This window comes from Calypte anna, chromosome 14, assembly GCF_003957555.1.
Source record: "Calypte anna isolate BGI_N300 chromosome 14, bCalAnn1_v1.p, whole genome shotgun sequence".
NCBI classification, from domain to species: Eukaryota; Metazoa; Chordata; class Aves; order Apodiformes; family Trochilidae; genus Calypte; species Calypte anna.
This window is the reverse complement of record NC_044260.1, coordinates 4912333-4935252: the sequence shown is the minus strand read 5'-3', so window position 1 is coordinate 4935252 and position 22920 is coordinate 4912333. Positions and strand designations below refer to the sequence as shown.

Here is a 22920-nt window from a genome sequence, read left to right as displayed (position 1 = left end):
AAGCAATATAAAACTATAAAATAATGGTAAGGGAAAAATAATATATTTTTGAACATCAGAGATCAGTACAGCATTTCTGCAGAAAATTAATATCAAATAGGAGAATATGGCAGGAAGGTTTTCCCAGCATTGCAGTGAAGTCATGGCAGGAAGAGACCTAAAATATTTGAAGAAAACTATGAAAAGAGGGGCAGACAGCTGCCATATGAAAATTAAGTGGATCAGCACCATGAGAACTGGAGCAGACTAAACTCCAGCTAAATCACAGATTTGCCATCAGGCTTCCAAACACCCCATTTCACTTCACAAACACCACTCTAAAGACAAAGATCCCCTTTTGAAATGAATTTGTAACAATTATCAAACTTTCAACTCCAAGTGGAAGGCAAATATTTCTATGCAAAAATTAAGCTATTAAAAGTAGCTCTAAAATGCAGTTCTGTGTCTACACAAGACAGCAGCAGACAATCTTTCCATGAGGTAAGCTGAGACCTCATACCTATAGAAGTTCATCTAATAAGCACAGCTTCTTGTTTTGTTTTATGTTGTCTGTTAGTGATTTGCTGGAGTTTTTTTAATTAGTGTTTCCCCCTACGTAGTGTTTACCTCCCTTTTTGGTGCTCTGGGAATTCCCACTGTGATGAGACAACTTGTTTTACACTGGGAATCTCATAAACAGCAGTCATGCAATTTTCACTGTGTTCACAGATCATAAATTATGATTACTTACAAAAAAACTTGGATGTATAAAGTCTCAATATCCTCACACTATACTTATTTTCTTTTCCAATAAGGAATTTAGCTCTGAAGCAGGGGGCCACCATTACTCACCCTCCCTTCCAAAAAACCAAAAACCACAACAGAAATTAGCACTTAAGTTCAGGTCAGTACTACTGTTTCAGACAGCAGGCAGCATCAAATGAAATGAATCAAATGAAATCAGATCAATTTCTTGCTTGTGACAAAAGATGAGAGGGTTACAATAAGCTACTCCAATAAAAATACTTGGTTAACTCTGGAATGATCATGCCAGAAGTACAGCATTACTGGAACTAGCAACAGTAACCCCCAGTCTTGTCTTGATTGGCTGCAGTTAATTAAGAAACATATGAGCAATTCACATTATTTCAACATGTGCTGCTTTGTGTATCTGTCAGATTTTTTTTTTTTTTTTTCAGTTTTTGTTTTAAACCAGTAACCACTTATTCATAGTGGATATTCAGAGAAAGGTAAATCACTACCTTGTGAGAAAGGAGAAGATTATGAGCTTCATTCAGTACTGCAAAGATATTCAATGCCTTGGATGGAAGAGAGCACAGAGCAGCTAAGCACAGTCAATCAAGCTTCAAAAAGGAAAGTAGAGAATGCCAATATTCTCCCTTCTTTTCTATTCACTGGGGAAAAAAAAGAGCACTAATCCACCACTAAATGCAGAATCAAGAAATCTGATTCCTTTTTCCCTCCTCTTCTCCTCCCCCCCCCAAACTCCAAAAGCAGGCTCTGCACAGGACTTCCCGTACTGAGCATAGCACCTGTGTAATTACAAATCACAACTCTGCTAACCACTGTACTAAATAGAGATGCTTGCCACTTAATTAAACCCTTTCTTCGAGAGGAAATGCATTCACTTTCATGCTATCTCCTCTTCCTAATTGGTCTCAGACATTGCAGGAAGCTGGTCCCCAAGATTTGTCTGCCAGCCACCCTATAGATGTTTCAGAAAGCAAACCAGGTCAGCATCACCTGGGTCACTTCTGTGGCTCCAGGTGACAGGTCAGCAGATCAGTGTCTGCCACTCACAGCTGGTAAGCTCCACTGAGTGAAGAAGGTCCTTGAGCATTGGCCTGAGTTCCTGTCAAATCTGCATTTCTCTTTACAGGTCTGGGCAGCAAGCATGGGAAACAGCTACGGCAGCTTAATGTGATCCCATCACCCCAGCCCAGCAAATCTACCCTTGAAAACTGAAGGACAACTCCAGGTACTCTCATTCATGTTCATTCAACCTAAGAGTCCCTCCCTACACTCCAGGCATCCAGGGCCTGAGACCTCCTTTCCAGTATAACCACAGTCAGAAACTCAAGAACTTCCACAACTGGAGCCTCTGAGCAACAACTCTCTCTTCTGAGCAACAGAGTCCAAGCACACTATTGCTCTTTCTGATATGTCAACCTCACCTTTAAATTTCCATACTGTATTCCGTGACCCTTCAAAAAAGGACAGATGATCTCCATTCCCTCCCTGTAATAAGCACAGGAAAAAAAAAACACAACTAATCTGAAAAGTAATAGGAATTACATCTTGCTTTCTCTTCCACACAAACACCAAGCCTAAGCTGCCAGTACTACTTGCAAAAGAAAAAGGTCCCCTAAAAAAGGCCAGACTTACTTAAATAAGATTGCCTTCCAGTCCTTGATTACTCCAACATCAAAAATTTATCATTGATGCAAAACAATTCTGCTGTGTGTACAAAGTTCTTTGAGCCCAGAAGGTGAAAACGTAAAAACTTGATAAAGTTTTTACTTGATAAAAGTCACTGCTTGCAATTAAAAACTTCAAAACAAATAAATAAAACAAAACAAATAAATAAAACCAAAAAATTCCACAAACATTACTATTTATTTTCTCAAAAGAACCCAAAAACTTGGACTAAAACTCCTCTGAAGCTGTTGCTTGTGGCCCACCTGTCAACCTTCACAAACTTGCATAACTTGTCAGCAAAATTATAACCTTTCAAAACAATCTTCTGCCACTATGAATAAATAAAAAGAAGCATGAAAACAGCCTTATTTAGAGAAAAAGCTCACAGTACAAGAAACCACATTTTGTATTTGGGTATCTTCTACACACCTCAGAAGGAATGTCAGAACAGTACCAGTGCTGCTCTTAAGGATGCAATTCTATGGCTTGGGGTGGGGAGAAAAGAACCAGGCTTTGAAGAACAAGTATTAAACAGGAGAAAATGAAGAATGTGTGGTGTAAATATGAAGTTCATAGAGTTAGTTGGAAAAACACTCTGCTTTGTAAGTCATTAGAGATGTACAAGTCTTTCATACCAAGTTACTACCCTAAGTACTGGCCTAGGAGACAGCGATTGCACACGTGTAGCATTAAACAGATTGTAAAAGATTGCAGCAATGAACAACTTTCTTTAGCTGAAATGCTAAAACCGTCCTTAAGGTGCCTGTTAATGGTTTTTACATCAGGCTGAGCCTGCCAGAGTGGAGAGGAAAAACAGTTTCCTCCAGCAGCAGGAGAAAGGATGCCATCTCGTGGGTGGTTTTGCACACTGTCATCCAAATAAACCTCCCACCTTCCCTCCCACACAACCTTCCAAAAGTGTTTTTCACTTAAAATACATGTTGTTTAATGACAGTCAAGAAACTACATGAAAAACACCTCTAAGCTAATGGTCCAGCTCTGAAAAAAAAAAATAAAAAAACCAAAAGAAAACCAAGTCTGTCACGATTAATATGGTTTTTCAGTGAAGATGAAGATGGTCAACAACCCAATTACACAGACACCAGATTCTGAAGAAATACAAACTACATCAGCCCATCCTGGAGAGACAGAGTACAACTCATCCCTAACAGCAAAGTCCAACTACAGCCCTACCTGAATATCCTTCTCAAGGAGAATAAATTCCAAAGTAAATAAGACTTTGACCTACAAGGCAAGAATTTAATTTTTTTTTCCTTATACAGTTGAAACCAAATCCCTGGCAGCATAACAATAACATACAAAAAAGACCTAAAAGACAAAATTACATCAATGATAAAATACAGAGACAACTATAGTGGAAAGCAGGCAATAAGATGAAGATATCAATAGGACATATAATTAAACACAAACAGATTGTGTGGATTCATAATGCATACACACAAACCATATCTATTTATGATGCTTCCTTTTATCTGGGTGTTGTGCAGCTTAAAAGTATATTCTGCAATGTTTGTATAAAGCAGGCATAATTCCAAGAGCAGATCCTGGAAAGGATCCTGCACAACAACAACAACACAAACACACCAACACACTCTTGAGCTAAAGCTGTCTTTGTTTTCCATAGTTTACAAACACAAGAGAAAAACCCAGGAGCTTAAAAGTGGAATACAGAACTAGCAAACATAAGATTAGCCTTTGAGTAAACTGCTAATGAACTTGTTTCTCCCCTAAAAGGTGAAGCATTATAAACACTTAGCTCTGTTGCAGTTACTGAAAAGAAACTAGTACTAAACCAGTAGGATTACCACTACACTGCTAAAAGCTGCACCTTCTTCCCAAGTATTAGTATAGAAAATTACACTCAAAATTACACTAGTAGGTCTGATCATAAGCCAATCTGACAAAAAGCCTGCTGGGACCAGGCAATCAGTGAACAGAAACCACCAAGAGCAGACACAGAACAAGCCCTGTGGAAATGCTGGAGGAAATTAAAAACCATCCTCTTCTTAAAAGCCCCACACTGTATGCACTTCCCTCACATCCTCTGTACCAATGAAGAACGTGATAAGAAAAGATGAGAAATCCTAATGTATTCCCTTTCCATTCCTTATCTAGTTATTAGGAAACAGCACATTACTCTGGCTCTTTGGGACAACCATCCGACTTGTTCCTATTTTCTTCTACTATGAGCTGGGCAATTAACTCTTTTCAAACCTTCACTGATAGCATACTCCAGAAACCTGACTCGGACAATGCTCTCTCATCATCTTCACAACCCTGACCAAAAATTAATGTAATTCCTGCTATAAGGAGTCTGAGCAACAACAAAGAAAAAAAAAATGGGAGGGGGAAATAATTCAGTTCCACTTGCTACAGTTGCATGCAAAAGATGGATTTTTCTCAAGAGCAATTCCCTTTTCTGTGTGAGAAGACTCCATTAATAGAACTAAACAATATGGCCCAATCAAAACCCTAACACTTTAAAGCAAATATTCTGATTTTAAATGAAGGAGTTATTAGACTTCAACAGACAGAATCACTTGGTTCCATTTCTCTCCCACTGTGAAATTACCTCATTAAGTCTTTAACAGCTTGAGGTAAGTAAAAAGCTTTTACTCCACTGTCTGACAGAAGAGGTTTTGTGGAAAGGATTCATACTATTTCTGTCTACTCCTTACCATAGGAGATTCAGCACTTCTACCTTCAGCTAAATGCATGTATCCTCAGCAGATGCAGGAGAGAATCTCAAGCATGCTACCTCGAGAAATAAGATCCATTATCCTCATTAAACTGAAAACACTGAGAAAATTACAGGGGCTTTCCCAAGTCAGACACAAGTATCCTTTACAGGAAACAGTAATGTGCCCAAACAATACCTACAATATGCAAACACTCCTTCTTCCAAACATTCCCAGCACTGTCAGACACAACTTTGTTGTTGGGCACATGTATGGAATGAAATAAAGAAACATTTGATAAAATGAGGTTCTGTGATTTTTCTTGCAGCTCAGGTCTGGATTCAGTTTGAAAGGTGCTGATATCATATGTAATGCTCATACCACAGCTAAAACAGTGATTTACAAACAAGCACCTCTCCTTCTAGCCTAGCAATGTAAATATTAAAGAATAAAGCAATGCTGAAGCATATAACACACAAAAGCATTGGAGCTATGCAGAAAATCTTCTGCAGGAGAAGAAAATCATCAGAAGATGCACTGTTTTCAGCTCCTCTTTATTCCACATTCCTATTAGAGACCTTAAAAAAAAAAAAAATCTCATTGGGTGCTCCAGATGTCAAAGAGTTGTTAAATAAGATGACACAAAGAGTCTATCTGGTGCTACCATTTGAGGTTGGGAGTGTGGTTTTCCTCCCTTTTAGAAACAGTTTATTCCATTTCTCTTGTCAGACAAAATAATTACATTAACAACTGTTCTTTGGCTGCTGTAGGGAAGAAAAGTCACAACAGAATCTGGAAGTTTCATATCCAAAACTCAAATAATATTTACAACAAATGGTCATAGATAACACATTCTCTTCTCTGGACAGAACATAAAATTCTTGAAAGTTTACTTATTAAGCTAGCAGAATCTCTAACTAAACATGAATGTAGCTATACCCAAGACATTTACCCAACAAAACTCAACCTTGGCCTGGGAGACAAGGGTCAAGCTGACTCGGTGAAAAACATTGCTTAATTTCCAAAGATACTCTGTAACAGTTTGCATCTTATGGTTCTACTCATATAAACAGCACTGGGAGAGCTTCCACATGAAGAAGAAATAGCAAGAAAGCATGACCAACAAGACTTCACATATGGGATGATTAAGAGGAGCTGAAAGAGGTTTAAAAGTTTTAACTCCCTCAAGAGCTGTCAGCACATACCTGATATTCAAGCCAGTGCCTTGGTCCACCTTTTCCCAGCTTTTTAATTTTCCCAGAAGTTTCTGAAGTAGAGATGAAAAGAATTAGATACAGACTAATGTTCTAAGAGCTCATTCCCCAGAGTTTTCTCATAATCCTCCATTTAAAAGACAGGCAAAAAAGGAAACCCCTACTCTGCTCATCTGCCAGATGTTCCCAGCTCCTCACCTCATTTTCCAATTCAACTGTCACCAGCTGTGCTTGGACCTTCTCATAACGTTCCAGTTTTCTTTGGAGACCTTCTACCTCCTCTTTAAGCAACCCATTGTTTTCTTTCATTTCCCTGCAGTGAAGAGAGCCACACAACTCAGTTCCCTCTCACAAATTTCCAGATACACATGGAATTTCAAGGGAATCAAATGACATTGAACATAACTCATGGCACTCAACCAGCTCACTTCTTTAACCTCCACTGCAAAGCAGGAAAAAAACCCTGCAGCTTTATTGAAGTTTTTCTGCTCTAGGAAATTATGTCCAAATAGCCTGAAGCTTTGTGTCTGCTCTACTGACTGGCAAAACAGCAGGAAGGACAACAAAAGTCTCCCAAATCTTATCTTCAGTCAGGCTGAATGCAGGAAGACAGCAAGCAAGAGAGACCTGTGGTCTGTGGGTACTCTGTGATGCCTGAGCAAGCATTGAGGCTGCTTGGGGTTTTACTTTAATGGAGGTGTGCAAGAGTGAGGTAAAGCTTATTAATAAAATAAATATGACCTATGATTTGTTGATGCCATGATGCCATGTTTCTGTGCACAAAAAAACAAGCATGGGAAAAGATTCCACCAGAAACAACTAAAAATTATAATAAAACAATAACAGGAAAAAAGCCAGGGAAATTACTTAACTTTAGATAAAAGCTGGAAAGATCACTCCTGTAATTTAGGATTTTTTTTTTAATTTTAAAGATTAACCAGGAAATATAAATCAAGTTTGCTCAAAAAAAAAAAAATCAAAAACTTTAAGGCAAGTTATTTCATAGCACATAGGAAATTACTTTTTCAAATTAATTCTCTTCTGAAACCCAGTCTATTCTGCATCAGAGTGCTTTAGGTATTTAAACAAAAGACTTACCAAACATTATATTGGCCTTTAAAGTACTGTAACAATAACTAAGCAAAAGCACTTATTATAGAAATATTCACCTCTTCTCTGTACAGGGATTTCTTTCCCAAATATGTATAGAATTCATCACCAGGCTTTAAACAATTAATTTGGTTCTAACAAATGGGCATCACCATCCAGAATGATCAATAGATTCCCACTGTGTTCAGGAAGATTACCCAGATTTTGTCAAATCCTCTCATCTAACAAAATATCACAACACTGCCCAATTCAGAGTCTGTATTTATATGAAATAAACTTCCTTCTGGAGGGAGAGCCCAACAGAGGAATTTGAAAGTGCACAAAGTGCAGTTGTGGCTGGTACAGAAGAATACACAGGATAACACTCTCAACAACCCAACACTTCTTTCACCTGAAATAGGCATTTTCCTCCCTGAGCTGGCGCAATTCCCGCTCCATTTTTGGGAAACGGGACAATTCTGCCTTCATATTCTTGACAATCAGAGCATCATGCTCCTGCTGGGAAAGCTTCTGTTCCAGATCCTGGAAAACATGGGACAAGAAGAAGACAGCAATGAGTAACCTGGAATTCAAAAGAGCTACAGCTCCATTTTACTTTTTACACTCAGTGGCTTGAATGAAGTTGGAAAGGAACTCAGTAAATCATCTGGTCCCACATTCCTCACAGCAGCACATTGCTCAGGACATAAAGCATTTCTATACTCACACTTGAATCAATGCAGGTTTGAAACCTTTGCAAATAATTGCACTTTCTAAAAAAGCTAAAGTCAACTCCAGAGAAAGGATTTTCTGGGAAGCAGAAAAAGAAGTGTAGCTGCTAGGTTCAACCTCTACCATTTGAACAAAGATTGCTTTAGAAGCAGACTTTTGCAGAGCAATCTTGTTTTGTGTCAGAAGACCAAACAGAATTTTTCTCAAGAGAACCACATAAGGCCCTGATCAACTTTTTAATAGAGAAAGCATGGGTGGATTTTTTTATCCCAAACAACTAAAACAGCGAGTGTGAAGGGTGCTGTGTTACACCTAACAGCTGATAGCCTGGCCTATCCAATTAAATTCATCCAACTTCAGTTCTTGATAGCCCCTAGATCAGATTTTCAGAAGACAAACAAACCTTTTTTTTTTTAATTACTATGGCAGAAAGAAAAATAACAAAAAAAACCCAAAACCCACACACAAAACAAAAAAACTGCTTTTGTTCTTCCATGGAAAGAGTTAAGAATTAAAGCTTCAAATAGGCCATAAAGTTTCTTACCTTAATCTTCTGTTCATATTCTGCCAGTAGAGATTGGTTTGCTTGCAGAGTCTGGATTTGCTGACTAGCTTCTTGCCATTTTCTATTAGATGTAGACACAAGAGGCATTTAGCACCCAGGAATCAAGTACCAGAAAGAACCTACATGCAGAAGCAGCTCTGACAAACACTTTCAAATACTATCAGGATATATGGTACCATTAGAGAAGATTATCTCTTATGCAATTTCAGTTTCACAGCTTCAACATCTCCCTCTAATTTAGAGACAAAAATTCCCATTTTAATAAAAAGATGCATCTTGATAAATACCTAGAAAGTGACCCCAAGTCTGAAACCAACAAATATACACTCATAGTAAATAAACAGCACCTTTGAAATTGAAAAGCTGAGCCTAGTAAGCAAGAATAAACACACTCACACCTTTCAAACACCCCTCAATAATGACTTAAGGCTTGATATTTGTGTTCTGTTCAGTCTGTAAAGTTTAGATTAGCCTTTCCCACCCACATGCCTTCAGTTAACTCTGCCATGAGCATGAGACATCGCCAAGATTTTAAGTTCTTTTTTTTTTTCTTTTGCAAAGTAAAATTAAATTGCACCTCAGAGCTTGCTTCAAACAACAGTTATAACCTGCACATCCAGATCAAAGAACCCCTTTGAAGAGAAAAAAAATCAAACGCTGCTGAAAGTTTCCTGAGTGATGGCAGCTGCAGAAAACTGAAGTTTTGTTTGTCTTTTTCTCCCTACAGTCATTCATCTCCTGCTTACTTATGTTGAACATCCAGCTGTTCCATCAGCTCCTGCTTCTGAGAGTCTTGGCTTGTCATCTGCATCTCTTGATTCATTATATTCCATTGCAGCTCTGATATTTTCCCCTTCAATATAGTGATTGTCTAAATCAATGGAAAGAAAGAATAAACACAAGCATTTGAGTTTTCTGGCTGGACATTAAGGATGGCTGGTGATAAACAAAATCATATCCACCTAAAAGTACAGACACTGAATGCAGAAACAATCCCACACTCTGGCAAACCTTCAGGCCTGCTAACACACCTCGAAAACAAAGGCAAGAGACAAATCATTTTGTCACTTTCATCTTTCACCCTAATTGTCATTTCCATTACCTATTAAGAGAATGATCTCAAACTGGAACAAAAAATATCAAGCTTCAAAGAAAGATGATGATAAAGCAGAAGTATATAAAGTAAAAAAAAATATCCCACAACCATTCCAAATATCTGTCTGGGTTACAAAACTGAAAATGTCTGGGCTTGCCTCAACCAAATACCAAAAGTGTTATGCTTTCCTTAAAAGTAGAAACCAGTTGTTTTAAAAATTTTCTTCTAAGTATCTTACATCTAAAGAAAATTTAGGGTGTTTTCTAGATGGAGAAGCATACAGGGTTCTCATCTTGATACTAATGGATATGGAAATAAAAAGAACACAGAAATAGAGCTGCTGCACACATTTCATATGTGGGTTTAGTTTCCCTCACTTGAATCAAACAGAAGAGTGACAAATGAACTGCTGAATGATACCTGAAAAGGTTGAGAAAATCTTTTTGTCCAAAAGAACTGAAATTGTTATGCAAGCATTCATTCTACAATGGTATCACCAGGCATTTAAGACACCTTGGGAAGATATGATTTGCCTATAACTTCAGTCCCATCATTTCCCTGTTCTTTACTCAATGCCACATAGCCTGACTTCTAAACCTAGATGCTTGGCACGTTTTTCCTCTCCTTCTCCATAACAACCAAAGAAACCTCTTCTCACTGTTATTAACATACTAACACCTTCTGACCTCTTCATTTGTGTCTGGACTTGGTTAGGTTCTAAACTTTGACAGCAAATATGCATGCCACCAGGGTTTATTAATTTCCAGATGATGAAACCAGTGATTCCAATTTCAGTGTTGTTTTTTTTTTTCAAATTAGAAAGGGCATTTTCAATTCACAGGAACTACAAAGTCACCTGAAGCTATGAATGCATTAAATTACTCTGTTCTTACTTCATTAGCTTCAGCTAATTTGCTCTCCTTCTCTTGCAGCTTCTTACTCATTGTCTCCATGCTCTTCTTATAGGATTTGTTCATCTCCATTTGTTCTTTCAGTTTATTTTCAGCTTCTGTTTCCCTTTCCTGATATTGCTTTATGCGGGTGAGCAGCTCCTGGTTGCGGTCAGCCTCTCGCTTGCAGAGAAAAAAAAAAAGAAGCAGAGGCATAAGAAGAAAGCAGCACAAAAGTGCAGCCATTTTTATTGCTCCTGTCTCCATTCCTCATTACTCTGGTCATCAAGGCATCATCATGAAGCAGTGTTACTCAGACTCCAGTTGTACCAGCAGGGATGAAAACCACACCAGCAGCAACTCAAGGAAGAACCCAGGCAAGGGAGCCACAAAATTAAGAGAGAGTATTTTCCAGATCTCTTAAGCTAAGACAGGAATGTGGGAACACAGAGGTGGCTTTCCAGGCTCCACTGTGCTCACTCCAGTGAATCAAAGATGAAAACATTTGATGCTCCTATTTAAAGCTGACCCATGTGTAGAAAACTGACTTTAAAAAAAAAATAAAAGTGTCAGTAGTTGGGTTAATAAAATAAACTTCCTTCTGCAACTTGTGGAAACTGTACCAGGCTACTGAATAGAAAAGAAACCAGTTTTAAATGCACAGAACTATTAATTAACATTAATAGTTTTTTCATACACCATTACCATTTATTCCCACCACAAATTGCTTAACACTTACTGAAAAAAAATGTGTAGTAAATTGCTTTGCTAATCAAATCAAGACCCAAATTTACATAGTAAGCAAGGATTAAGCAAAGCAATGTGAGGATGCTAAAACCTTAATCCACATGACTCAAAAAACTCCACAGAATCTGAGCAGGGTAATTACCACAGTGATGGATTAGTGCTGCTCCCATTTTTTGTACCAGTATTTCAAGAATTTCTATGATTGACTCAGCTACATTCCAGTCTGAACTCTTCACAGCCTCATCTCACATCACCTGACTTCAGATGAACAAGGAATCTAGTCACTGACTCACTATTTCACAATTACACACTAATCTCTCACCTACCACCCTTGTAAAATACAAAACATGCTTTTTTTTTTTTTTAAAGTTTTAAATAATCAGCTGCATAGAAAACCTTTACTATCCTATAAAACCAACAGATATAATACTTATTTCAGCAATATAGTTAAGTAAACATACACAGGCATAGCAACAGAAACCAATAAAAGCTCTTAGTCCCTGAGTGAGGCTGACTCAGTGTAAGCTTTCTTGTGTGACCATGCACAGTTGGCATTGCTGTCATTCCAATTAATTACAGTCACACAGACTAAATGTTTGCAACTGTGCCAGCAGAAGTTGAAATTCATCTGGGAGAAAAATGCTTAAATACTTCTAGGAGAAACAAATAATAAATCCCTTTTGTTATTGCTACTCCTGACAACTTCAGTGCTAAACTGACAGGATCCAGTAATGAGATCATGAGTTTGTCAACCAAACAGGGCTTTGACACTGACACCTCCTGTGTACATCAGCAAGTTAGTGCAATGCTCTCTGAGGGATTCTGAAGAACAAAACAGTTGGTGCTGCAAACTTGACATCCACACCACCACATCTGCAGTAAATGCAAACACAGTAAATGCATCCCAGAAGCATTTACTGCAAATTCACTGAAGTCTTGCTCTGAAGATAGTGTCCATTAGCAGTTGGAGAACACTGGGTTTGGTCCTGGACTAGATCTTTCAGTTTGGTTTCACCCAAAAAAGCCAGCTATATACATTCCCACATGTAAGAACCCAAGTCAATATCCCTGATCCAAACTAAACCATGCACTGTGTATGCTTTTAATTAGGTCTCTGATATCAACCCATCTGCAGCTGCCATGCTCACCTCATAGTTTCTGGCATTGGTACTGGCTGCCTTCTCCAGCTCAATGCGAGCTCGTTTGTGGCTGAGCTCCATCTGCATCTTCTCCCGTTCCACCTGCAGGAGCTGGGATTTGGAATGGATCTGCCCAGCTTGTTCTTCCAGCTGGAAGAGAAGAAAGAAGAAGCTCATGTGTGGAAAGAGACATTAAACAGCATTAGGAGCACTGCAAGAATATGGTTACCTCCCCCTCTGTGCCATTCAGGTGACACTCAACAAATGACAAGGAAACCATCCCCCTGTTTGTGGTGCTTTTCTTCTCACACCAACTGCAGATGGGGAAACCAGGAGTCCAGCAACACACTGGGAAACTGACAGCAAATCGGTTAGTTGCAACAAAGTAAATTTTTAGTTCTTCATTCAGAATTTCTCATTCAATCTTTTGAGATATTCTGACTTCTCTAAGGAAAAGGTTAATTATGAACTCCCCCCATCTCATAAAATAACAGCAGCTAACCAAGAAGCAGAGCCCGTGCTGCCCATGAAATTCAACTGCTGAGCAAAATAAGTTTTTTTTCTACTACCTGCTACATTGTTTCATTTTTTTCATTCAAATATTAATAGAATACCTCACTCCTAAGCCATGTACATGCAATGCAGAGCTAATGAAGACTCTGACCAGGCCTCTCCTCTAAGCACCTCTGTAGACAGAGATGTACCCCAGAGAGACAATACATACATTTTTGTTAACGTTCCAAATGCAAGGCAGATTTACATTAAAAAGAAAGCAAGCTTATTTTATACTTAAGAGACTGGAACAGAAATTATATTAAGATACAGAATACAAAAACTTTATTCCAGCCTAATAAACAATCTTTATGATCCAAGGTGTCAGCTTAGTCTGTACTTTATAAGCATAAGGCAGCTCCCTGAAAAAAAACGTTATTAAAACCCTTGTGGATACAAACAGAAGCACACAAGAAAGCACAACTGGTTAGCACACCAAAGCCATAGCACAATGAAATTCTCCTGTATGAATCCAGGCAAGGAAACTTTAAAGAAAATTGTGAAAAAAGGTAATAAATGACTTGCTAAAAACATACTAACAGATACAAAGCTCCTTTGTTCAGCAATATGGAAACAACTTACAACTTAATTTCCTGAGCTGGTATACAGATATATCAGGTGGGGAAGAAATTCAAAGGATCTTTCTTGAATTTTTACAAAACAGAAATAAATATGCCTGACACTTAAAAGAAAATTTAAGATTCTAGCACGTTCAACAAAAGCAATCCTCCAGTATTGCTTCTGGATTAATATCAGTTTTAGAAAGAATGATCAGATCTTAAATGAATCATTCCCAATTCCTGGTAGAAAACCTCCTTTTTAAGGAGTCGACAACCACACTGAAGGGACACGGCAGGCATCACCAGGCTGAGGACACCTCACCTGCACCCTCTGCTGGTACTGAATCTGCAAGGAGCTTTGAGACGATCCCGGTGTAGTCAGCCCCGACATCCCCTCCATACGCTGTGAAATAAAGTTGTTGAGAGATCTCAGGGTGGAGAAGACGGTGGTATTATCTTCCAAGTCCTCCATGGCTCTGGAAATACACAAAAAGTAATCAGCAAGACATTCAGAGCAACCTGGCATTCCGACTGATTTGCTAAAGAGAGAAAGAGATCTAAATGCAAGGGTACAAAACCCAATCTGGTAGTCACTGCTGGGATCCACAGATCACTTCTGGGATGGGTTTGAATCAGCAAACTGTCCAACCAAGGCTGAAATGCAAAACTGAATCAACAAAGCCTATTCTCTCCTGAGCTGCCTACCTGAAATGGTTTGCTTTTTAAATATGTTCTCCCCTGAATCCCAGCTCATAAGCATACAAATGAAAGCTGTCATTAGTTAGGAAGTATTGAGATTTGCTTTCCCATAAAAGAAGATAGATTTGGGGATACAGTATTGTATCATATGAAGATCTAAAGTGCTCTAACAAACAGCACTCATCACTCTTGCTCCAAACATTTCAGGCAGGGAGGCACAATTAATTCCATGCCAGCAGCAAACCCAACATTCTACAAAACATGACTCTGTTCTCCAAAAAGCTTTTTGGCATTTAATTTCCAGCAACAAAGCTTCCCAAGTTCACAGACTCTTGCTGCAAGAAAACTGTTCCTCCTCACTCACATAACAATTTTTTGCAGTTTTTCTTTCAAATTTGGAAGGCTACTAATTAAAGGCCAAAGATAAATTAAGCCTGGAGCTCAGGAAAGCTTTCAGAGTTTCCCGGGAGACTTCAGGAAGCCTTAAGCGAGTTGTGGTGACTGCGAGTCCCACCAAGCCCCTGAAACTTACAAGGTTCAGCACCAGAGGAGGAAACCGACAAGGCTGATGCTGCAGACACGGACCTGGGGCTGACTTTCAGGTTTGTCCCTTCTCCAGGGTTGCACAGCAGCTTCCCTTTTGTCATCCCGAAGAGGAGACAGCAACAGATCAGCCCAGACCCCAACGAAAATGGGGTTTACTGGGAATGAGTTATTGGATATTTACGGTGTGACACGCAAATAAATTCCAGCGTGACCGCTGCCAACAGGTAAACCCTACCCTGCTGGGAAACCCAGCACAGGAAAGTGTAGGGAAACCCAGAGCAGCACTAAAGATTAAGGAGACACGGACACCTCCCTGGGCTCCTTCCCAGCAATCCCCCCGGGACCGACCGAGCAGGCTCAGGGCTGCTCCTCCGCAGCCGGGACGGCCCGAGCACGGCGAAGGGTGAGGGAGTGAGGTGGGGGTGAGGTGCGGGGTGAGGTGCGGGTCACCCTCACGAATCCCCCCTCCTCTCACAGGCGCAGAGGAGGAGCGGAGCCCCGGCAGCCTGCACAGCCCTGCCCCGCCTCGGTGGCGGCGAGCGACCGCCCAGGGGTGGGAAGAACGGGGACACGGCACAACCTCCTCTTCCTCCGAACGGCGGGGAGGAGGTGTGGGTTCGGGAATGGGAATGGGGAGCGGGAGCGGATCCGCCCCGCCCGCCCTCAGGCGCTGCTGCTCCCGGACTCACCGCGAGCCCGGCTTGGATCTCCCTCCTCGCCCCGGCGTCGAGATCTCACGGGAACTTGCGCCCCGATCTCGCGAGAATCAGCGGCCCAAGCCGCCGTAACGGCGAGACTATGCGCGCAGCCCGTACCGTAATTACCCCGCTGCGGTGAGGAGCAGCTGCGAGCCCAGATTCCCCCCGCAGCCCCTTCGCAACCCACCCACCGCCCCCCCCCCCAAAAAAAACCCACAACAAACAGCTCTGTCCCCCGCTCCGTCCCTGAGACACAGCTGCAACGCTGCTGCTTGCGCAGTCCTCCTGCCCCACCGCAGCAGCGGCCAGAGGAGCGGCGGGCACAGCGCACTTCTCGCTCCAGAAGTCGCAGGTCATGGAAGTTCCTTAAAGAGAACGGACCGCAGGAATATTTTTCCTTCCTAAACGTGTACAAAGAAACACCCAGCTTCCTTCAGGCTCTTGGGATAACTTTTCCATGCATACCATTCCCCAGGGGAATCCAGATCGGGAGGTTGCAAAGCAGTTAAGATTTGACCCAGGTGTGAGCAGTTCCAACTGAGATGTTTATAACGAGGAAGATCTGGAAGCCTTAAAATCAGACCGGGCTACCAGCCCCTCCCATGACTCACGATAGAAGTCCCATTCAGTATAAAATTATCAATTCCAGATAAGGCAGTGGCTAAATTTATTTTTGCAAACCACACTCCAGCAATTCACCCAGCAATTTTCCCTGTCTGGAATTCAAGAAACCTCTTGACATTTCACCTAAGAAACATTACTGGTTGAATCTAAAACACTGCTGAAAACAAGGGAAATTATCTCCTTGGTAGTGATGACCCTGCCCTCCTCTCATTTATTGGATTTATCAATACCATGAAGTAGCAATTTCTAAATATAATCTAAATATAATAGTCTTTAGAAAAAGCAGCAGGGCCATCAGGGTAAATATTCCAGACCCAGTCTTACCTCCTGCATGGCTGTGCTGCAGATCCTGTTACAACACAGATCCTGGGGATGCACAACAAAGTTACCTCTTTTTACATGTGCTGGTAAATTGCATGAACTTTTCAGAAAGATGAAGCAGCAATAAATTGAAACACTCGTTGCTGTTTTCTGACAGCAGCTTTTATGGTTAGACTCATACACGACAACATTAGCATTGAAATGATTTTCAAGCACACAGTAAAAACTCACATAATCACAGTTTTATTTTAACTTCCATTACTCCAGCCCCACAGGTTGCCTTTCAGATTACTCCTTTCCATTCTCAACCATTTTCTCCACAGGTGAGAAGCTAGACTGGATGCTCTGCCCATATAATTAGTGGATAAACTCAGGAGGACACTATCCTCATTTTTCTATTTGAAAAGCATGATGTGCTTTGTAAGACTTGTGGCAGATTTTCCAAGGGTTTTAATGCTAGGTTTTTATTTTAAACACACACTAAATGCCTATTTCCAATCAGTGTCTGGTGACCTGTTTGATAATCTGTGGATCTTAGCTTTCATTTCCCTTTGTACAGTCTTGCCAAAAAATAAGACTCAGCAGAGTCTTTCCGGCTGGCCTGAGGCTTTATAACTCTCACATCTTGGAACTGCTCCTTCAGTCTCTTTTGCAGAAGATGGGAGTCCCGTCCATCCCAGAATTTGCAGAGCATTGTTCCTTTTGGCTTTAAAATGCTTCGGGACAGATTCAGAAGGCCTAAACAAAGATTGATCAGCTTCTGATGATCCAGTTCTTTAATTCCTGTCGCATTGGGTGCCATGTCACTCAAGACAACATCCACCTTCTCTGCAGGAAGCAGACTCTGGATTGTCTTCAGCGTGCCTGGGTCTGCAATGTCAGCCTGTGACAGGAAAACTGCTCCTTCCAGAGGTGAAATCCGCAGGAGATCAACGCCAAGGACAAAGCCAGTGGGGACAGCAGGATCTGGATTATAGAAATGAATGAGACACTGAATGTTTGGAATGGTTGTAAACAACCAGTATGTAAGTGAGCTCCATGCTGGTCAATAAACAAAAACATATCACCTGCCATATCTGGTCTTTTTTGTCCTTAGACAGTTTGCTGCACACATCTGGATGGATGGTTTGCTTTAAGCTAATCCATTCCAGACATGAAAACAGTTGCTTTGGATAAGTAAGGGGGTTTTTCTTGGTTTTCTCATATTTTTCAAGGCTGACACTCCAGAAATCCTAAACAACAGTATAGATGGTAACACTGTATCTTGTAAATATACACATAAACTTAATAAAACATAAACAGTACCTAGTGGCTACTACAAATTTTCAGGAAGGTTAATAAAAACACAGGAAAGCCAGGGTACCTGCTGGAGAGTGCATGAATTTCACATCTGGGTGAAGGGATCATCCCAGCCCCACAGTAAATCAGAACAGTAGCACCACGCTGTGAGTTTTCATTTCACAAATACAATTTCTCCAGGCCATTTGAAGATTCACTATTTTTCACTGTGACTCTGGTGCTTGCCAGCACCCATCTCCCTTCCCCTCATAGCCACCGAGTTCTTTCACATGCTCCAGGATGAGCATCATCCCTGTCTTGTCTGCCAAAAATGTGCACTTACCAGTACCTAAAGAGTTGACCCTCTCTACAGCCACCTGGCTCCAAGCACCGGGCGCAGCTCCACAGTCAAGAACAGAAAGTCCTGGACATAGAATGTGAAACTTGTCATCGATTTCCAGCAATTTGAAGGCGCTTCGGCAGCGGTAATTCTGCTGCTTCGTTGCCTTGACAAAGGGGTCCTTCAAGTGCCGCTCCAACCACCAGTGCTCAGTTCCAGTTTTTTTCAGAAACCCCATCGTGGTGTGGAGACATTTGCTCACCAGATGCTGACAGCTGCCCGGGAAGAAAAGCCGTTAACTGATTAGTGCATAATCACCCCACATTTCGGAAGTCTCTATAGATATCGGTCCTAAACTCGACTACAGTTCCTCCCATTTACCATCAGGCTCAAAGAAACCCCCAAAGACCTTTCCAAATTCGAGATTCAGCAGCACTTTCAGTTATCTGGCCGAATCTCGGTGTATTTTGGATGGAGGCCTCACAGGTTACCCCCGGGGAAAAGGCAGGGAAGGGGTGTCCGCCATGGGGACCCTACTCGGTACCAGCGAGGCCCCAGCAAGGCCCTGAGCTGCCTCAGAGCAGAGGGACGGTACCGCATCCCGGACCGTGTGCTCCCGCAGCCTCTCGGAGGGAAAAGGGATTCCCCGGTTCCTCTGGAGGCTCCTCCGCGGGCGGAGCACACCGACAGTGTGGGCATTGATACCACCGCTCCTGACGAGAACTTAAGGGGCTGGGACTCAACCGGTACCTCCCTAGGGAAACCACCCGGGTCAGGGAGAGACTCGCTAGTACTGCTTAGTACCGAACACTCTTCAGCGACTCCGCCACACACCTTAGCCCGCCTGCAGCGCCGATCCCCGCCCTCCACGCCATGGCGGCCGCCTCAGCCCGCCCCGCTCCGCCTCCCCTCGCTGCTAACCCGGGGCGGGGCCGGGGCGGGCAAGGTCGCGCCGGCTTGTAAGGAATCGAGGGAGCGGTGAGCGGGAAAGCGAGGTTTAGGGGAATAGGGATGGGGGAGCCTGGCACCGGGGGTGTGGGTTTAAAGATTTGAGTGGCGGTCAAGGATTTGGGGGAAGGAGGAGGAAGGATTTGGGGGAGCAAGAAGGGGCAGCGGGGGTGTTGAGGTGAGCATTGGGGAACCGAAGGTTTGGGCTGGGGATGGTGAGGAGGTGGGGGGGGGAATGTGGGGGGCATTAGGGCAGCCTGAGCAGCGAGCCCAGGTTTTGTCAAACACCTCTCAGGCCGGTCTCCCCCGTGAGGGGTGCCGACAGCCCCTGCTGCAGCCTGGCTTCATCCTTCCTTGCCCAGGCGCCATGAGCACCTCCCGCCTCTTCACCCTCGTCCTGGTGGTGCAGCCGCCCCGCGTCCTCCTGGGCATGAAGAAACGAGGGTTTGGCGTCGGGCTCTGGAACGGTTTTGGGGGAAAAGTGCAGCCAGGGGAAAGCATCGAGGAAGCTGCTCGCAGGTGAGGTCAAGGTCCAGCCCGGGCCGTGCCCTGGGGTTCTGGGGCACAGGGTGTGTCCTGGAGGTGTTAAACCACCCCTGGGGGGCAGCGGGTGGAGCTTCCATTCTTGTACTGTTCAGAAAGGTGCTGGGTTTAATTTTGGCTCTATATAGATATTCATGTATAGCAGAACTACAGCTGATGCCCCCACACTGCTCGTGTTTTATATTTTAAAGCTACCGAACACGTGCGACCTTCTGGCAGCATTTTTAGTGCTGTGTGAAAATGCAGTGACAAAATATTAGAAAATCTGAGAGGTTCCTTATGAAAGGCACTGAAAAAAATTAGTATTTGTCTGCATGGCAGCATTAAGCTTTAATGCTGAGTTGGGGGATTGAATTCCATCCCTGTGGAGGTACACTACCATTTTTTAGGTTTTTAGTACCTGTATCTTGAAGTTTGTCCTTTAGTCATTAAAACGAAATAGTAAATCACAGCTGAACTGAACTCCTCTAAAAATTAGGAACCTCATTCTTTGCATAAATGTTGCTGATATGAGGTTACATAGTGAGGTGCCATCTCCTCACTTTCTGATATATACCCAAAACTGCCCTCACACCTGCAGGAAGTTCAGTGTCTGTGCTTAACAGCTTCTTAACAGATTTTGCCCTTAAGTGTCTCCTCAGCTGGGCCATTGCAACTGCCTGGGCTCTGTGGTGAACTAATCCAGGGGATAGAAAGGTTCTCTGTGCAGATGTGCACCCAGCAGTGCACAGGGTTAACATACCTGATGCTTGCTTACATCATGGCTTTTCATGTGATCTATAATCTCTTAATTAAGTGAAGGAGATCCCTTTTATAATTCAAATTGGGCCTCCATTTGCTATGCATACACTGCCACTGGCTCTGGTGTGAATTTAAGAATTTAATTTAGCATTTGAGTTCAGGTGAGTGTTTATCTATGCCAGCCTGGAGCTAAAAAACATTTAATTCCTGGGGCATGTCAAAAGGTTAAACTTTCAACAGTCTCAGTGCAGCATCCTCTAGCACAGCCTCCATCTGTTGCTATGGATTGTGGAATAGTACCATTCCCAGCCCTTCCAAAGTTGCAGAATGACACAGATTCCTGTCAAGATCAATGGAGCAGGGAGCTGTCCCCAGGGCCACTTTCCTGGCAGGGAACACCACCAGTGCAGTGCTGCCTCAGGGTGCAGCTCCTCTCCAAGCAGTGTCATAGTCCAAATCAAGCACCATGAACCAGCCACCTCTGCTCTGTATTCAGAGCTGACATGTGAGGCTGCGGGTCCCTGCTGCACCCTCTCGGTGGGGTTTGCAGTGGCATAAGGTATGAAGTGTCCTCACAGCACAGACAGTTAAACATTAAGCTGAAACATGAAAAAAAGTTTCTTCTATCAGGAAGATTTCTATATTTCATAGGGTATGCCATGTTCCTGTGAGCACCCCTAGCTCTTGAGTGGCACATCTTACAAGCAGAGCATTTAGCTCATTCATTTATTTCTAGTCTGGTACCTCTAATGGTTCCTCTTATGGAACCAAACAGCTGACAGAAAATTTGCTTTGAGAACCATGGCAGTGCTCTGCTTTGTAGTTTAATTATCACAGCCTGTAAAATGAGGCTTTTAGCTTTGTTGCTGGAAAACTGCCTCTGTTTTAGGCATCATTTCTCAGAAAAACAAACTAAAATTGGCTAAGACAATAAGTTGTAATAGAATTTTGAAGGATGGCGTTAGTGAAATTAGTGCCAAAGGAAGCTGGAGCCTTAAAGATAATTTCCTTTACATTTTAAAGTCATTAAGATACTGCCTACTTGCAACTACATTAACTATTAACCTTAACTGAAGAGATGCTGTTTCAAAGTATTCCTTATTTTTGTATATTAGAAAAACCAAAGGCTCACTTCAAAGTGTGCAGAATCTGTTACAGGCAGATACAAATAAAAAAAGCTTTAAACCTGTAGCATAAAAGCTAAATGTAAAGCTAATAGCTGCTTTTTTGTTCCCCCACTGCTTGTTTTCATGTAAAGAAGTCTACTTCTTCTGCAGGGAGCTCCTGGAGGAGAGTGGACTGACTGTGGACACCTTACAGAAGATGGGTCAGATCACATTTGAATTTGTAGGCAACCCTGAACTCATGGAAGTTCACATATTCCGGGCAGATGATTTTCATGGAGAGCCAACAGAAAGTGAAGGTAGGCAGCTAGTGGAGGGGAAGGAAGGATGTGCATTCTCTTCTGAAATGCAATTGCTCTTAAATGCAGAACTGTCTATGCCAAAATCCCTCTGAGAACGGAGGGTGCTGGGCTGTATAAGGAAGCTGCTTGTTGACAGATATTCAAAGGCTAGGCAGCAAAGAGGGGAAAAAAAAATAAATTCAAGAGAAAGTCTCATCCAAATTATTTTGTTTTCTCCCACCAGAAATGCGTCCACAGTGGTTTCATCTGGATGAGGTGCCATTCAATAGCATGTGGGCAGATGATATCTACTGGTTTCCACTGGTGATGCAGAAAAAGTTGTTTCGGGGCTATTTTAAGTTCCAGGGACAAGACACGATCCTGGAGCACACCCTGAAAGAAGTGGAGGAAATTTAAAAAAATGGAAGCATTCGACTCACATGCTGCTGCCCACATTGGGCTAGAACAACATCAGTACTATGTAAAAGGGATGTAAAAGGGTCCTCTTTCTTAACTCTCCAGCAAAGAGACTCATTTGCCAGGGCACTGGGAAGCAAGGAAAATCAGGGGGTTTCTTAGAGCAGAAATAGAAGTAATGAGACTTTCCATGCTGTGAAGTCCCTGGCTGTGCTATACTTCAGCGATTACGTGATCACAACTATTAAAAATGTAGTGTTAGCCAATTTTTTTGCAGGTGGCTAATTCTTTAAGCTTTTCCCTTGTGGCTAATTAATGTTCTTAAAAGATTAAAAAAATTCTTTTTAAAAAAAAGTGTTGTTCTATTGTAAACAGCTCCTAAACTGTTGAAATACTCCTGCAGTCTTCCTTTCAACTATACATTAATGGATTCTGCTGCACTTAAATTATCTTCTCTGCACCAGTTTCAATGCAGTTCCCCATTCAGAGTTAACTTCTTGAGACAAGGTGAGGCTTGACCAGTGCTATGAAAACCTTTTGAAAAGTTCAGAATCCTTTCAGGATTCTCCAGATGAAGGCAATACAAGGTGACAGGAGTAAAGAAAACAAGTCAGAGCTCGATGTCTGACACTGTTCAAGTCCTGCGTTCACTCTTGCAG

General features: G+C 41.9%; 3 protein-coding genes across 5 annotated transcripts in view; 1 reads left to right on the top strand and 2 right to left on the bottom strand.

Moving 5' to 3' along the window:
• The window catches only part of MAD1L1 (mitotic arrest deficient 1 like 1), a 339536-nt gene extending 323828 nt beyond the window's left edge, over positions 1-15708 (bottom strand). Inside the window, exons 1-9 of the mRNA XM_030459652.1 lie at positions 15636-15708; positions 14024-14177; positions 12599-12739; positions 10707-10886; positions 9464-9588; positions 8697-8778; positions 7833-7963; positions 6530-6644; positions 6323-6384 (exon numbers count right to left, since the gene is read on the bottom strand). Of these exons, the coding sequence (XP_030315512.1) occupies positions 6323-6384; positions 6530-6644; positions 7833-7963; positions 8697-8778; positions 9464-9588; positions 10707-10886; positions 12599-12739; positions 14024-14173 (986 nt within the window). The 5' untranslated portion in view covers positions 14174-14177; positions 15636-15708. The remainder of the gene's footprint in view (positions 1-6322; positions 6385-6529; positions 6645-7832; positions 7964-8696; positions 8779-9463; positions 9589-10706; positions 10887-12598; positions 12740-14023; positions 14178-15635) is intronic.
• A 1101-nt stretch (positions 15709-16809) lies between these two features.
• On the bottom strand, positions 16810-19097 carry MRM2 (mitochondrial rRNA methyltransferase 2). 2 transcript variants are annotated; one of them, XM_030459656.1, is made up of 3 exons: positions 19042-19097; positions 18211-18482; positions 16810-17555 (listed from the first exon to the last, which is right to left on the bottom strand). In XM_030459656.1, the coding sequence occupies exons 1-3, from the start codon at positions 19080-19082 to the stop codon at positions 17131-17133; spliced, it is 738 nt and encodes a 245-aa protein (XP_030315516.1). In that variant the 5' UTR covers positions 19083-19097; the 3' UTR covers positions 16810-17130. The 2 variants fall into 2 exon arrangements, with proteins under 2 accessions (XP_030315516.1, XP_008496804.2); XM_008498582.2 differs by lacking the exon at positions 19042-19097 and adding an exon at positions 18803-18842.
• A 21-nt stretch (positions 19098-19118) lies between these two features.
• Positions 19119-22607, top strand: NUDT1 (nudix hydrolase 1). 2 transcript variants are annotated; one of them, XM_030460148.1, is made up of 4 exons: positions 19119-19166; positions 19518-19674; positions 21717-21862; positions 22089-22607. In XM_030460148.1, exons 2-4 carry the CDS (start codon positions 19523-19525, stop codon positions 22259-22261), a joined length of 471 nt encoding a protein of 156 aa, XP_030316008.1. In that variant the 5' UTR covers positions 19119-19166; positions 19518-19522; the 3' UTR covers positions 22262-22607. The 2 variants fall into 2 exon arrangements, with proteins under 2 accessions (XP_030316008.1, XP_030316007.1); XM_030460147.1 differs by having other exon boundaries at positions 19132-19185.
• Positions 22608-22920: the final 313 nt, after the last annotated feature.

What these genes read in the sequence shown, in the direction of transcription:
- MRM2 (XM_030459656.1), bottom strand. Translation starts at nt 19,082, where the DNA reads ATGGCGTGGAGGGCGGGGATCGGCGCTGCAGGCGGGCTAAG. An exon ending in GGCGCTGCAGGCGGGCTAAG is followed by an intron (nt 18,483 to 19,041) that starts GTGTGTGGCGGA and finishes CTTCCCGGGCAG; the next exon opens with CTGTCAGCATCTGGTGAGCA. An exon ending in GGTCAACTCTTTAGGTACTG is followed by an intron (nt 17,556 to 18,210) that starts GTAAGTGCACAT and finishes TCTATAATCCAG; the next exon opens with ATCCTGCTGTCCCCACTGGC.
- NUDT1 (XM_030460148.1), top strand. Translation starts at nt 19,523, where the DNA reads ATGAGCACCTCCCGCCTCTTCACCCTCGTCCTGGTGGTGCAGCCGCCC. An exon ending in ATCGAGGAAGCTGCTCGCAG is followed by an intron (nt 19,675 to 21,716) that starts GTGAGGTCAAGG and finishes CTTCTTCTGCAG; the next exon opens with GGAGCTCCTGGAGGAGAGTG. An exon ending in AGAGCCAACAGAAAGTGAAG is followed by an intron (nt 21,863 to 22,088) that starts GTAGGCAGCTAG and finishes TTCTCCCACCAG; the next exon opens with AAATGCGTCCACAGTGGTTT.